A 17222-nucleotide genomic window follows, 5' to 3' on the forward strand; every position below is an offset into this window, starting at 1 on the left:
AGTATGCTGCATGTCAGATGGAGTAGACATGTTACAGACCTGACAGAATTAGTATGCTGCATGTCTGATAGAGCAGACCTGTTACAGACCTGATAGAATTAGCATGCTGCATGTCTGATAGAGCAGACCTGTTACAGACCTGATAGAATTAGTATGCTGCAAGTCTGATGGAGCAGACCTGTTACATGCCTGAGAGAATTGGCTTGCTGCATCTCTAATGGAGCAGACATGTTACATGCCTGACAAAATTGGCTTGTTACATGTCTGATGGAGCAGACCTGTTACAGACCCGATAGAATTAGTATGCTGCATGTCTGATAGAGCAGACCTGTTACAGGCCTGAGAGAATTAGCTTACTGCGTGTCTGATGGAGCAGATCTGTTACAGACCTGATAGAATTGGCATGCTGCATGTCTGATGGAGCAGACCTGTTACAGACCTGATAGAATTAGTATGCTGCATGTCTGATGGAGTAGACATGTTACAGACCTGATAGAATTAGTATGCTGCATGTCTGATGGAGCAGACCTGTTACAGACCTGATAGAATTAGTATGCTGCATGTCTGATGGAGCAGACCTGTTACAGACCTGATAGAATTAGTATGCTGCATGTCTGATGGAGCAGACATGTTTCAGGCCTGAAAGAATTGGCTTGTTACATGTCTGATGGAGCAGACCTGTTACATGAACATGACACAACAACCACCGTCCTTTAATCTACATTCGGTCAGAGTTGACTTTTTTAATTGCCTTCATTAATTCATTGAATTCGCAGTTGGCTTATGACTATCAAGGACTTTTATGACACGTATTTTGCAGTGAAGCTAGCAATGAGAGTATACAACATCGGAGAGGCTATTGTAGTCAACCATAATACAATAGACAAGTATTTCTCTGTTTCGATGCCAGTAACAGACCTGATAGGATTGACATGCCGCTTGTCTAACGGAGCAGACCTATTACAGACCTGTCATGACATGCTGCATGTCTGATGGAGAAAATTAGTCACAAAAAATACAATGATTATTAGTATTTATTTTGAACAATTTTTCAAATCAAAAAGATCAACACAATTGACATAAAATCTATGTAGTGTGCTGCTATCATGGATTTTATAGCAGAATTGACCTTTAGTGAAAATATTAATGTATGCGAGTATGGTATGGTATAAATGAAGTATTGGAAATAATGTACTAAATGTCTAAATACATATTAGATACACAAAAAAAACAATTTTAAGAAAAAATGTGAAAACTATTACAGTAAAGTACATCCACAGCTGCACTGCTGGGGGTAGTCTGGTGCATGCACTTTGTGTTCAAATCCATAGACGAAGTACGAGAAACTGTTGTTGTTCCAATTAGAATAGATGCTAGCAACCGGAATAACTCGAATTTTTTGACGCTGAAAAAAATTGTTAAGAAGACTTTTTTGACTTGGTTAAGGAAAATTAAAAAAAAAATTAATAGACATATAAGTAAGCATCTTTGTGAATGTGATAGTAATCTTGTAAATGCGCGAATGCATACACAATTGAAAAATTTAGAGTTAAGTCACTAGAAACTTGCGCCTGAGCGTAACAATATTCCAATTTCATCTGTGATAAAATAAAAAGATAGATGGCTAAACAGAGCCCCAGAAACCAGAAAAAAAAACAGTGAATAAATTGCGCAAGCTGGATAATGTATCAAGCACCTATTCTTTCACAGAAACCTACAGATGGCGCTATAACTTGAAACTCGTCTATTGCAGATGATAATGTAATAGTGATTAGTAGAATATAGGAAACACTGATATCCAGACACTACAATGTACATTCTTGTAAAAATAAAAGACTATACCTGCATTATCATACGTTCTGCTTGAAAATCATTCAGGTGACGCTGCACCAAATTTTTAGACGCTTCGTTGATATTCTCATGTGGAAAATGATTGATTGGCCAAACCTATTAATACATAACAATACAAATTTCATGATTGATACAACTTGAACTTTAAACATTTTTTTTGTACAATAATTTTGGATTTGCTGTATTGGCAGCACATCTCTGGCAGAAACACAATAAATTTATTTGGTGTGTATAGAATCATTAGCATATTAGTAATTTTGACCACATTTACACTTCAGTAATTAATGCAAATATGGTAATTCACACCGATACTGTAAACTATGTAATTTCTAGTGATAGGAAATTGACTATTCAATAGTGTAGACAGAATTTTGCAAAATTGTACTCAACGATATTTTCACGTTACAATTGTTACTTACTTACTTATGACCATACAACCGACTACAATAGTTTATTTTATTCGAAATATTTTTTTTAGCTCTGCAGTTTGACTTCTTAAAAAGTACCAGCCCAACATATTTGCTTGTTTCGTGACGATATCATTAATTCTCTATTTTTAGCAAATAATTGTTTCACATTCTTTGTTATATTTTCGGCTTCTTTTTGTATTCTTGTAAACAGACTCATTGCTTTGATACGAGATATGTGGTATCATGGGTCCATGAACCTATCGACAGATTTGAATTCAGTTCTCTATGATTATCAAATATTTTGTCATTTTTGGTAACCGCTGTTAGATTTGTTTTCATGGCCATATTTTTAACAAACAAAATGGTAGTTTCAACTCTTTTTCGAAAACTTCCAACTGATTTGCTGCCATACTTGTTATGCACATTTTTTGTAGGTACCTGGATCGACCATCTCTTTTTTTATTACAAAAAAATCTTCTGACAATTTTGACTTTTTAAAAACTAATAGCTTGATTGATATTTGAGGTGTTTTTTGTTTCAAGAGGGGATGAAGGGGAAGAGTGGCATATGTGGTATTATAAAATATCTGACATCATGTATGTGTAATAAATTGGTTGTGAAAACTTTCTTTGACAAAGTTAAGTGGCCCGTCCATAACAACAAGAACAAAACTGCTTTTTTGTGGGTTAACTTGTCTGACACAATGTTCTTATAGAACAGTTGAGCTTTTTCAATCGTCAGATTGCTTGTTATAAGTTTATTAAGCTTTCACAGAGGTTTGTATATTGTTGACACTGTTAACTGTTACTGTTAACACATTACCTAGGTTTTTATACATGTATTTGTCAATTTCGTGAATGAAACTGAAACGAGATGTTTCTATTGGCTGTTTAAATAACATTGTTGGATTCAACTGCGTTCTGACATTTACTATAAATATCAAGGGAAAAGGTTTACTGCTTAATTAGTAAATGCGAAATATAAACTTAGTCTTAATATAACTTGAAATTCAAAATTTAGATATATACTGCCTCTAATTCTCAAAACTCACCCTAGGGAGTTCCTGTTTGAAGACAGTCTCGCCAGACACAGTGCGAATTAATTCATCCGGCAATGAAGTTCTTTCCACAACATGTTCAACATGGTCAACATAGTCATCATGATGAACATTCCTAATAAAGTTAAAATAAACGAATAAATAAATCAATAATAACAACAATATGTGCATGTACACAGGAAATAAATCACATGATGGTTATTTTTTAAAATAATAAAAATAAATAAGTTCACATGAGTATAGGCGCCCACATCCTATTAGAAGTATTTTTTTTAATAATCAAGATCTCAAAGTCTCGCTATTTTATAAATAAAGCTACACTGCATTTTAGTTCCCCCATAATGCATCTCATTTATTTGAGCAATAAGACTAAAACAACAACAAAATTCCATTCCATCCCATTCAGCCAATTAGCTATTTTATATTCAGTATGACAAAAATATGTTGAAGTCACAATCTCGTAAATAAATAAATAAAAGCTTACCATTCAATTGTCAGTCTGATGAAGCACTTCAGTTTACCCCTAGCATTACACGTATTACATGCAGTGTGACCATGACCTTTGCAGACAGAGCACCTGCAAAAATTAAGAACAAACACACTTACTCTGCACACTGCGTTTTTTAATTAATATCTTCCAAAACACACATGCACTGAAAGGCGCACAACAGAAACAAAACAAAAAGTTTTCAATAAAAACAAAGCTTTGGAGATCACCCCTTGAATGAAACCCGCAAGCATTCATTTCTCATGCATTATGTATAGTGTGAAATCTATTCAGGACGCCATCTAATACGCCATCTTTTAAAAAAACATCTTAATAGCATTGCTTCTACTCAAAATGGTTCCATTTGACCAACTGCAATGTATCAGGGATAATGATCGACTTACAACATTTGTTTCCGAACAATGTAGCAAGAAATCAATCTTTATTTACAAATATACAAGTAGTCTGATTGGTTGGAATCAAATCTTAATTAAATACTTCCAAGTTGGGTATTATATATTTTCAAGCGAACAAGATTCTCACCTTTTTTTTCCATAGCCATGACAAAAAGTACAATCATAACCGTTTCCATTACACCATTTGCACCGAGTCTGAAATGATATACATTATAGTAACTATAGAGATTGTTGAGCGTGGTTACAGTGTCAGAATTATGGGCATAGGTAGTACGGCTTAATTGAAAATATATATACTTTGTGATAAAATTGTGTGACAAATAGTTGATATGTAAAAAAAATCGTATACATCAACACTGAAAATAAACCCTTACTTAAATTATTTCCATGATGACCTTATGAATGAATCAGTTATGAATCAGAAATCACAATTTAGACACACGTACCGAATTCGATATTAATATAAACTAATTTTGGTAATGTCATGCTTAGTAGATTCAAAAAAAATCATACTGAATGGACATGTAAATGTCAATTTAATAGGCTACATCTTGGTCTGCATTTGGACCTAAAAATAACAGAGATTCCCCAAACTCTGTTGGTAAATGCATCTCAGCCAATTGCCTTTGTCATTCCTACTAAGTCTGTGACATACTCACACAAGACACCAGTTGATCGCTTAATAGTTTGTGTTCAAGCCCGGATTTGAACGGGTTAAGAGCAAGAACCACTACATACTGGTGACCAGTACAGCCATGTAGAATTGTAACTCAATAAATTTACAGACACAATAACTACTACAAAATATTGACGATTGATTTAGTAACTTACCATTCCTCTACCACCACACTTATAGCACCGTTTTCTACTCAAACCTATACAGTCATGACAAGGCTAAAAATATACATATTTCAAAATGAATTTAATCGGTCACAGTCATATCATGTCACAGAGTAAGTTAGGTGGGGTATCAGCATTTTGTTTTAATTGGCATTGAGATACCAAAATAAAGGAAGAGGATTTTGAAGATATTTAAAAATGAAATTCAGAGCAATAACACATCTTTCCCATCTTCGTACATTATGTATTTCCATCAAGAAATTGATTACATCATATGAATATATTAATTATACTATGTTACATTATTGAAATAAATCAATATATATTACAGCGATGTTCGTTAATTACCTTGATAGATGCTGTATGTGGTACTTCCATAGTTTCAGTGTGCGACTGAAATAATGCAGGAGGTCTTGCTTCTATATCCCACGGAGATGGCACTGAACCGTTGAATGACCCACCAATTACTTGATCTTTCATTGAAAAATAAAGTATTCATTCAATGGAATAATTCTAGCATAATATAAATGTTCAATTGTTTCTACATGTACTGTATTTACTTTATTATCATCATCGCATGTGTTTATTATAAATAACAGGTATGAGTATGTGGTAATTTGTTTATGCTCACACTTTTAATAAATGCATTTTTTTAGAGATGCACTAAAGCAAATATTGTGAACCAATTTTCTAAGATTTAAATTTGTGCAAATTTTATGAATCAGGGAAATTCACAAAATTGTGCAGAGCCAAGCCATTTCACTACTAGTATGTCTATTTAAGGGCCCAATTCACTTGCCCCAGGCAAGTTTTTATTGAAGGCGTAGCTATGCTAATGAGTCCTGTTAATCACTTGCATAGCCTATGTATACAGTAATTCGTAGTTTATTTACAAGCTGATAACACTAATACCCATAAGCATCAAAGTATATAACGGACCAGTCAGACTTGCTTCCATAGAGCACATACCTGAGCTGCATAGGCATTCCGTATTGACAAGCTAATATGAAACGTGTTACAAAGTGATGTGGCATTGACCATTCCTTTGAATTACGTTTAATTCAACAATAGCGTTCGTCTGAGATGCAGAATTGACGTATCATATCCATTTGCCACCATCGTATCGTTGAACTACGATGCCAAGGCGATGAACATGATACACGTATGCTTAGGATGCTATCAAACTCGCTACGATCAACAATAACACAATTTTCACTGCGCAGCGTTCACACTTTCACTCGCATAAATGCTGCTACTGATACGTGACAATAGTAAAGATAATAAATTTGAGACGATGCGAAAAGCTGATCACAGCCACTTTTAACATAAAATGTGCAAGAGGCCGGTTAGACAAGGACAGTCAGAACTTATCATTATACATTCAGTAGTCACGTTAAAAAATTGCCACAACTTAGCTATGGGCCTGCACGTGGGCACACAGTTACGTCATGAATTTGCAATTTTCTTAAAACAACTGGAAAAGCCACCGTGTACAAAAAGCCAGTGAATTAATTTGTACATTATTGGTGCGACATCGGTAACTCTAGAGATCGTCTGGTCCCATTCACTCTCACATGCTGTACTATATACGGAATACGCTCCATAGCATCAATTAGAGCTGTTTACTAATGTTTAGAAGCGTATTTATAGTATACCTAGGCCTTTAAAATTCAATGCAGTTACCATATATTGAACAAATTTGCATAATGTTTAGAAGCGTATTTATAGTATACCTAGGCCTTTAAAATTCAATGCAGTTACCATATATTGAACAAATTTGCATAATTTCAAAAAGACACCATGTATGGAACAAATTTGCATAAACTCTCACAAAGTCACCATATATGAAACGCATTTGCATAAACTCTCAGAAAGTCACCATACATGGAACAAATTCGTATAAACTATCACAAAGTCACCATATATGGAACAAATTTGCATGATCTCCCACAATATCAAATTTTATAAAAAATATACAAAATTATGTCTAAAGTTACAGTTTATGTTCATATATGAAGTTCATATATGAAGAATATTATTATTATTACTCACCATGGTATGGTTCATAGTCCCATTTAGCTGACCTTTTCTCAGTGTAGGATTCCAAGGAATACTGAGAGGGAGAAATCACATCACAAAAGTACCACAAATTATGCACAATAATGTTGTATGTTAAATTATAAATGTATTTGTCAATTTCATCAGAAAGACGGTATAGACTACAAGCATTCTCCAAGAAAACACTGCTGGAACAGTACATAACATTATCAAGTCAATTAAACCACATTTCAACAATGTGAAGTGTATACACAATGTAACTATAATATGGGCATAGTATGATTACATTGCGCTTTCTAACAATATACAAGCCTAAACCATGCATAACTGAAATAGAACACATGCATGTACCAGACAAACACAACTAACTTACATGGAATGCACTCAATCGAAAAATATTGGTGAATTTCATTTTTTTTGCTGCCTTCGAACCGAAGCAACAATTATGAGAAACATGGTCGAGCAACGCACTTCTTGCTTGTTCTTCAGAAATAACTGGTACTCTGCAAAACAAATGATGCAAGATTTCAACAAGCTTTTCTATTTGTCCAAATAAAACATGTCGTAATGCTTGGGGAATTCATAATTATTAACACAAAAAATAAAGTAATATACTTGTAGAAATTAGTTACGTTGTCGTAATAGCTTGGCTTTGTGGTGGCGGTAAACGCAGCGCTTCATTGTAGCTAGGAGGTGGCTGTAATGGTGTACCATCCACATTTTCATACCCTGAAAATTGGTCCATTTCCTCAAGCGGTGGGACTGACGGTGATGGAGGCTGAATATGAATAATATTTTAATATTTAATATTTAATTGACTGTGATGACGCATTGGTTGTTGGATACGGAAAAACTGATTAAAGCATGCGCACAGCCTACACAATTTGCTAATGATCTTTAACAAGGTTATGACATTAATATGACTCATGAGTATTATTTGAAAGTGCAATTGTTAATAGAAAACTTTTATTATGAAATGCCGGAATCACATATATTCGGTCTTGACCCCCACTTTGCCTATTGTGGTAATTCAAAGACTGTACACGCATTCTATAATGCTAAACTGGTCACCAAGTTTCTGCCTTTACACAGAAATCTGAATGAGCATAGGCAGACCTCAATATATATATCGATTGTAAACAGCGCGCACCAGTTGCTGTTCCCGGCTCCATTCGTCAAGTCTAAGATATATAGTTTTATTTATATTATTAGTACGAGTAGTTGTCCATATTTAGAGAAATTGTCCTGGAACATCATTGAATAATACAAAATGGCCACAAGTCAGCCATTTTGAATTTGATCTGAAAAACAAAATGTTGTGCATCTTAAGATCTCATAATGTATGTGGAATGTATATACAAACTTTGAACAAAATCCACCTGAAGCTGAGCAATGCTCGATTTTGATAATGTTTCAGTACACAAATGGCCTCCATTCGACCATCTTGAGTCAGATCGTGAAACAAATTGATGTGTATATGTATAATATTATGTATTAAAAATTAGTGAATATTTTTTCTGGCAACGTACTGAATAAATTTGAATCTTTATGTTAAATCCACAACTAATTTTTGAAGCGTTCATAACTAGAATAACCACATTAGCAAAGGAAATGTCCTGCTAGTTGGCACATTAGTTTCAATGTCAATATCAATAGTGATTACATGCATTACAACAAATGATCAACGTTGCACAAAAGAATAAGGGTTATCTCTGGATTTGGAATAACGATCTGTATTGTGCTGTTGTTTTGGCCACATGTTCAGCTGCAGACCAGATTTGTTCAAGTTCGTTTTTTTATCTAATAAACTCTGATTGATCCTGCGTACCTGTGGATCTGGGTTCTCATCTGGGTTATCATCGGGAACCCTACTTGGTTGCTGACCCTCGTTCGGTGGGTATGATTGCTGTCCGTGGGTACATGGAAACTGTGTTTGACCTTGACGCCTGTTAAGGTATGGAGATTTAGTATGAATAAACATCATTATAATAATACATAATACATAAGACACAGGCTCTCAAATGACAACTCAAATAAAACTGCATATTGTACATACACTAAAACATAGAAATTGAACTTGAGGGAAAAAGAGAAAACCTGAAATTGAAGCTGAAAACCGACTATGCAGAAAATGCGAAACTGGTGAGGTAGAGGACGAGGTACATTTCCTTTTAAACTGTACATTATTTCCCAATGTCATAAATAAATTTAGTACATGAAACTCACGCTTTTTGTTTTGTAATGTGTTTTAATTGCCATATTGTACCCTATGATGTTATAGTAGTGTAATAATTTATTTAAATCATTAATTTAACTGGTGTTTAATTTCATTTGTTTGATTATACTCACTGAGGCTGAAAACTACCATGGAACATATTTAAAAGATAGATCACAATCTACAAATGTAAATTTATAGGGAATATTCATAGAAATGGCTTGTCTGTGAATATTGCATATATTGAAGTGATTATGCAAGTTTTGTCTTCTTCTAAGGTGGTAATAACTATGGCGAACACAAGTTTAAAGAATCAATGTGAGTGCTATAAGATCATATATAATCATATATTGTGAGTACATTACATTAACAGGCGATGGTTACCACAACGTTTCCTGTTCTATATGGGACTAATAATGAAATACATAATGTGTGTAAAATACATTGTTTGTTTACACGAACTTTGAGCATGCATTATGAAAGTTTATCCACAATATGATAATAATTGATATTAAACATCATCTGTATATTTGTAAGCTATAAAGTGTTACTTCCCCATTGAGGTTAATTGACACATATCAAAGTATAAATCATGACATCATTGGATTACACACATCACATTATAAACATCTCTGATTATTATACATGTACGCTCACACACAATCGTAACACTGATGTAACTTTTCAATAGTTACTGAGAACAGAGAAAATATTACTAAAAATGTAAATGTAAGTCTGTTGACATCTTTTAATATTTTATCAATAGCTATCAGGTATACCGTAAACGAAAATAAAAACAAAACTAATAATTAATCTTCGCAATATTTGCACTATTACAAGGAAAACAACACAATGTTGTACCATTAAAATATGATTTATTGTGAACATCGACTCACCTCTGTTATTTATGTATTAAAGTGCATGCAATGCTAATAGAGCAAATATGGTACAAGACGTAGATACATGGGCACATACAGTACAGTTTTTTTGTATTCTTATTGTTATTACTGCGAGTACTGCAGTGAAACAAACAAACTTGTTAATCTGAAGATTCAATCAGCGAAAGTTAACACCAACATTTAGTTTCCATGCATTTATTGGTAGATGTATTTCCGAAATGTTGGATAATTTTAACCATCAAATATTTCACTTAGCAACCCTACTCATAACACCAATAATGCAACAGGGATGATCCCATGGTGCAACAATAATTAGCAGACACTGTATACAACAGTATGTGCCAGATTTCCACTCACAATATAATTTTCAGCGTAATATTCAGTACATGTATTTACAGAGAAACAAACAAATACTGTATTTCCTTTATTAGAAGCGCACAACAATTGGATTTATTGTATACTAAATCATTATGACTTATTATTTTGATTATAGATACGACACTTCAATTAATATAACTGCAAAAATATGCGCTACTAATAATAGAGCAAATACGGTATATACATAACCCAAAGAATGTAGTAATCTTCAAGGGCGTGTACCAGTATACTGGTGTCTCTCAGCCACGTAATGTGTGCAAGATTACACACACCCGGAAGTGAAACTTGTGGTAAAGCATGTAATTGGCTAATATTCATTTAAACAGAGTGATCCTAACAAATGTATTCACTCCCTCAGAAAGTGTATTTCTATGTGCGTAATATATAAACACTATTTCTAATATTTTATTTGAAATATTACGTGGTATGAAACATACATGTTTTGTCTACAATTTGAGATAGATGACATTTAATAATTGCAGACAATTTTAAAATATGGAAATCATAATTATGGTAAAACTTTGCTATTTGCGATAAAACTCTAATTAAGACACCAATGACAGTATAAATATTGAGTGTGCACCTATACCACTTATGTTGTTTGGTAGAACTATCATGATTTATATTTCAGTCAGTTTGACAGTGGTTGCCATGACATATACTGATAAATGTTAATGACAAGACCAGATGGCGAGCTGGTCGAAATCAACCAAAAACATCTTATGACTCTGCAGTTTTTAAGATACAAGACAGTAGCTGTAATTCTAAACCAATGTTGTTTGCGAGTTTAAATAAGGTAGTATCTTTGTGGAATGTTAGTGCGAGATTATTACCCCATCAATATTAGTTAGCGTTGACAATGTATAGAAATGTTTTCTCTAGACAGCTTGACGAGTAATTAATTGATTATGATGTGTAAAACTTTCATGTGATTGGTTGTTTGTTGGAAGGAAAGGCCTTGGAGTCTCTTATACTGATTGTAATTGGTTAAGGGGTGACAAGAAATAAAGATGGATTTAATGCTGTCTCGGGTGAAAACCAGGGACTTGGCAGAGAATCGTTTTGGGAACATGAACGAAGCTCGTGTGTGTCTTTTGTTAACCTAGCGTGGAAACGACCGAATCCCGGTTACCTAAGTGAAAGGTTTTTAACCATCAAAAATACCTATCACAGAACTTCCCCATTCTCTACCAGACACTCATTAAATTAAGACACAAATTACAGTAAAAATATTGAATATGAACCAATAACTCTAATGTGGTATGAATATATATTTATGAACTATACCTTGTGATTGATGACATTTAATAACTAACAGACAATTTAAACATATGAAAATCATAATTATGTTTGAACTTCCCTATTTGCTAGCAGAAACTATTTACTACTAAAATTACCTACTCATCTTGGTGACTGCCTTGTCTAGAAGTTGGTCGAGTTTCAGTACCTTGCGTCCTATACGACACACTGTTCTAAGCTTGTCGTCGTGATTTCACCAGACAAGTCAGGCTAGTTTAGCGTCACTTACAGAAGCGACCAGAACCTCCGAATTATTCAAATTCTAACAAAATGAGTCACATTTACAGCAGTTTACGAAGCAAAGTCCACGCATATCAATGTGTTTTATTGTTTACATTGGTGAAACGAGGAGAGTGTGGATTCTCACGTGACTAGCTATTGAGTGTACACCTAAACCAAACACGTAGTAAGAAACATACATGCATGGACTACTATTTGCGATAGGTGTCATTCAATAATTTGAAGACAATTTCAAAATATGGAAATCATAATTATCGTAGAACTTGCCTGTTTTGTTTAGCAGACACAAACTGATTAAATCACTAATTACAATACAAATATTGAGTGTGCACCTCCACCATTTATGTAATATAGAACATAAATGCATGGATTATAATTTGAGATGGATGACATTTTATAATTAGCCCAAATATTCAAAATATGAAAATTATAATTATGGTAGAACGTCCCTATTTTCTAGCAGACATTCACTAATTAAGTCACTAGTTACAATACAAATATTGACTGTGCACCTGTACTACTTATGTGGTATGAAACATACAGGCATGGACTACTATTTGCGATAGGTGTCAGTTAATAATTTGCAGAAAATTTCAAAATATGGAAATCATAATTGTCGTAGAACTTCCTTGTTTTTTAGCAGACACATACTGATTAATACACTAATTACAATACAAATATTGAGTGTGCACCTACACCATTCATGTGGTGTGAAACATAAATGCATGGATTACAATTTGTGATAGGTGAAAATGAAAATCATAATTACAGTAGATAGTAGAATACACTATTTAATACTAATTACCTACTCATCTTGGTGACTGTCTTGTCTAGAAGTTGGTCGAGTTTCAGTAACTTGCGTCTTATACGACACACTGTTCTGATCTTGTTGTCGTGATTTCACGAAACAAGTCAGGCTAGTTTAACGCCACTTACAGAAGCGACCTGAATCCCGAATGACTCGAAACGAAATGATTCACAGGCACAGCAGTATACGAAGCAAAGTTCTCGCATGTCAATGTTTTCTACTGTTTACACTAGTGAAACAAGGGGAGTGCTGATTTTCACGTGACTAGCTATAAGGTCATCAGTGGGTGCTGTTTTCATGCAACAAAGTTATAATTATGGTTGCACTTCCCTATTTTCTAGCAGGCACTCTCTAATTACGTCACTAATTACAGTGAAAATATTAAGGGTGCACCTGAACCAAACACGTGGTAAGAAACATAATGCATGGATTACTATTTGCGATAGGTGTCTATAATTTGTGATAGATGACACTTAATAATTAACAGACAATTTGAACATATGAAAATCATAATTATAGGAGAATTTCCCTTTTCGCGAGCATACACTATTTACTACTAATTAACTACTCATCTTGGCGACTACCTTGTGTAGAAGTTGGTCGAGTTTCAGTAACTTGCGTCTTATACGACACACTGTTCTGAGTTTGTCATCGTGATTTCACCAGACAAGTCAGGCTAGTTTAGCGTCACTGAATATGGGCGTTTGTGCCCGAGGAGGGAAAATCACCTCCTTGCGCGAGGGTACTTTTATTACATGCCTTTAATAAAATAAAGAATACAGGGTTTATATCTTAATGTTTAAAGGTAATTCTTATTGGTAAAAAGATAATTTTTTATGAGCAGTAAAAAGTTTTGCATGCAATCGCGTTAATCGAGAAGTTTGGCACTGCGGATGGATATGTTTACTGCTCCTTTTAACCGGCTCCCTTAACAACCCGCAGAAGATAATGGCTGCAGCAGAGAAAATGGATATTATGCAGTGGTTGCGGTCGATAAGACAGGGCAAACTTGATGAAATTCCTGGACCAGCACCAGAAAACGAAGTACCAGACGAAGTGGACGGTTTTATAAAAGAACACCAGAAGTACTGTTAAAAACCACAGAACGTGTTGTCTGTCGCTGTATCGAGTGGTTAACTCAGAATACCGGACAATTGCGACGTCTCAAAGACATACCACCGGTCGAGTTGAATGAGCTTCTGGGCAAAATTTTCATCAGAATAAAGAAGAAGAAGGACGGAGACGAATATGAGCCAGCTTCCATCGCCAACGTGATGTGTAGTTTGGAGCGCTATCTTCGCGATAATTAATATACATCTAAATGATCGAATTTTCCACAAATTAAATCAAGATATACGAGCAAAACAAGTCGATGTCAAAGGTCAAGGAAAGGGTAGAAAAGAGCACAGATCGGAAAAAATCTCGGCTAAGGAAGTTATGGGCAAACCGGTGTGCTGCGAATCCATAACACTAATTTAAAAGTGCTAATTTCACAATGTTTTTTTCATTTTGGCAAACATTACGGCATGAGAGGTCGGCAGGAGCACCGGCAACTGCAATATCGTCGTTGGTCATGATGCAGGTGGTACTGAATATTTAGAATTTCACGAGAGAAGTACGAAACGCAGAGATGGGACAACAGCAAACGTACAAGAATTCACTGCGAAGATGTTTTCAACTCCTGGAAACAGCGGGCGAGACCCAGTATCACTATATTTTGAGTACATAAAACATCGACCACCCACTGCCTGCAAGCCCGACTCGGACTTCACTTCCACCACAATTGATCAAGTCTGGTGTATGGTATTATCTACGACCGCTCGGAAAGAATAACCTCGGAAAATTGATGGTAGATGCTACACGTTTGACTGGTATATCCGGTCGAAAATTTAATCATTCTTTGCGCAAGACTTGCGTGAAACGTTTGTCTTCTGCTGGTGTCGCTGTCCATAAAATTGCAAAATTGACCGGTCACCAGAATCTAGCTAGTCTCCAACACTACGATCACGGAAAGAATTATTGTATATTTTGAGCGCTGCATACAAGCAAGTTGTACCTCGCGATCAAGGTATAAATAAACTTTACCCTGTCTCACCAATGGGAACCGAAAATGACAAGTTTCAGAATATGTTCGCCGGCGCCATTACAATGAATGTAACTGTAACCGGGAACGTGGAAGTATGTGGCACCAATTTAATTTGTGTTAAATCATACAAATTCAGTCGTATACGGGTTATTAACACTAGCTCAGAATTTAGCCAGGAAGTTGATTAGAACTTGCCGATTTTAAATTAGTATGCACTGTTGTCGCAAGTTGTTGAACTTTTGCGATTGTTTGAATTTCATTTTTGGTTGACAAGCTCATGTATCCGATGTGAGCTGTTTTTATTGTTGTAAAATTGGATTTGCGTGTGGTTGCAAACTTTTATTAAAATATTGAATATTAACATCATCATAATTGTCATTTTTATTTTTTATAAATTTTCTCCAAGCAAACGAAAGTAGTTCCGCGAATTCTTTGATCATTGGACCTCTCTGTCGCTATTGACGACGGTCCGTACATGGCTCACCGGACCGCAACAATCCCCGGGTATTCCTATTCTAAAGTGTGTGTTTAATTGGCGGAAAGATGAAGGCATGTTATAAAAGCGACCAATACCTGCGAAAGACTCAAATCTTACCAAAATGATTCACATTCGCAGATTCTCACGTGACTTGCTGTAACCTTATCAGGGGGTGCTGTTCTCATGCGAAATAATTATAATTATGATAGAACTTCCATATTTTGTAGCAGACACTCTCTAATTAAGACACTAATTACAGTAAAAATATTGAGTGTGCATCTAAACCATTTATGTGCTATGAAACATACATGCATGGACTACTATTTGGGATAGTTAATATTTAATAATTAGTTGAATATTTCAAAATGTGGATGTCATAATTATGGTAGAAAAACCCTGTTTTCTGGCTAACACTAACTAATTAAGACACTAATTATAATAAAACGTGTACCTATATCTCTAATGTGGTATGAAACATTGACTATATTTGTGACAGATAACATTTAATAATTCGTGGACAATTTAAAAATATGGAAATCATAATTATTGTATATTTTTTTCAGCACACATTCACTAATTAAACACAAATTCCACTAAAAATATTGAGCACGAGAGCACAACACATTTAACCGATTACTTGAATCACTGTTGAAAAACTGTCACGTATATTCAACCCAATTGTTGTACAAAATAGATTTCTGACTCTGACACATTGAAAATACACTCGGTGTTTTGGTCGCAGATTTATTCACACGCACACATTGTTAGATTTGACCCACCCTTTCCAAAGTTTGAGGGGTACACTTTCTATTTCAGATGTGAAATTACATTCTCATCGCTGGCTCGGGCAATCCGATTATAGCAAGAATAACCAAACTGTTGTTATTCATATTGGCCTGGATGTTGTGGTATTAGAACAGCCTGTTACCACTAAGATTTCGCTTGCAGGTGACAAGTTCTTCTTGAGTTTGCCTCATTTCCATTATACTACTTTATAACATCACAAGTGTTATCGCTTCCTCTCAGCTTCAGGCTTTCCAATGTGACCCACGAACATTGCCAACTTCTTTCATGCCTTTTTATGCGAGTTTTCTGCCTTCTAAAGGAGTAACTGAGCTAGGTGACGTTTCAGGGAAAGTTCTTGACTTGCAAAGCGAGTCAATAGATTATAACAAATAAAAATTGTTGACCAGTATATATTTTGTTCTATGTATACAAATATTCACTTCTGTGAAAAGTAAGTCACTGGAATTTAATAAAATTTGTAAATATATATTGTGTAATTCCATGTGTACATATATGGAACTGAAATAACAGTTGTATTCAGTGAATTGTAAAATGCTATAGTGTCATTATGCGAGTATGGTATAAATCAAGTTGTTCTATTATGGAGAAAGACAGTATTGGAAACAATGTACTAAATTTCTGAATACATCATTATATAGACACAAAATCCGAAGTTAAGAAAAATGTGACTAAGAAAGAAAAAATAATATTTTCTGTTTCCATGAGAATGAAGTTTCTAAATCCACATTCCTTAAATTTCTTTTCAATTAAGATACCTGTTCCGTGGTTAATAACTATTTTTTACACACAAAACAATCAATTAATGCAGTTGCAATGGATAAATATAGCAATTGGATTTGATTGTTAACACCAACCAACCAAAACAATGAAATCGAGAATCATGTCTTGTCAGG

General features: G+C 34.6%; 1 protein-coding gene across 1 annotated transcript; it reads right to left on the reverse strand.

Moving 5' to 3' along the window:
• Nucleotides 1-1258: 1258 nt before the first annotated feature.
• On the reverse strand, nucleotides 1259-9494 carry LOC144363049 (protein SSUH2 homolog). Its single transcript, XM_085497345.1, has 12 exons — nucleotides 9469-9494; nucleotides 8948-9065; nucleotides 7752-7897; nucleotides 7493-7622; nucleotides 7114-7174; nucleotides 5410-5534; nucleotides 5053-5115; nucleotides 4349-4416; nucleotides 3803-3895; nucleotides 3313-3433; nucleotides 1843-1947; nucleotides 1259-1405 (listed from the first exon to the last, which is right to left on the reverse strand). The coding sequence occupies exons 1-12, from the start codon at nucleotides 9492-9494 to the stop codon at nucleotides 1259-1261; spliced, it is 1203 nt and encodes a 400-aa protein (XP_085353471.1).
• Nucleotides 9495-17222: the final 7728 nt, after the last annotated feature.

The sequence above is a fragment of the Saccoglossus kowalevskii genome, chromosome 3 (genome assembly GCF_978046115.1).
Source record: "Saccoglossus kowalevskii chromosome 3, keSacKowa6.1, whole genome shotgun sequence".
NCBI lineage: Eukaryota > Metazoa > Hemichordata > Enteropneusta > Harrimaniidae > Saccoglossus > Saccoglossus kowalevskii.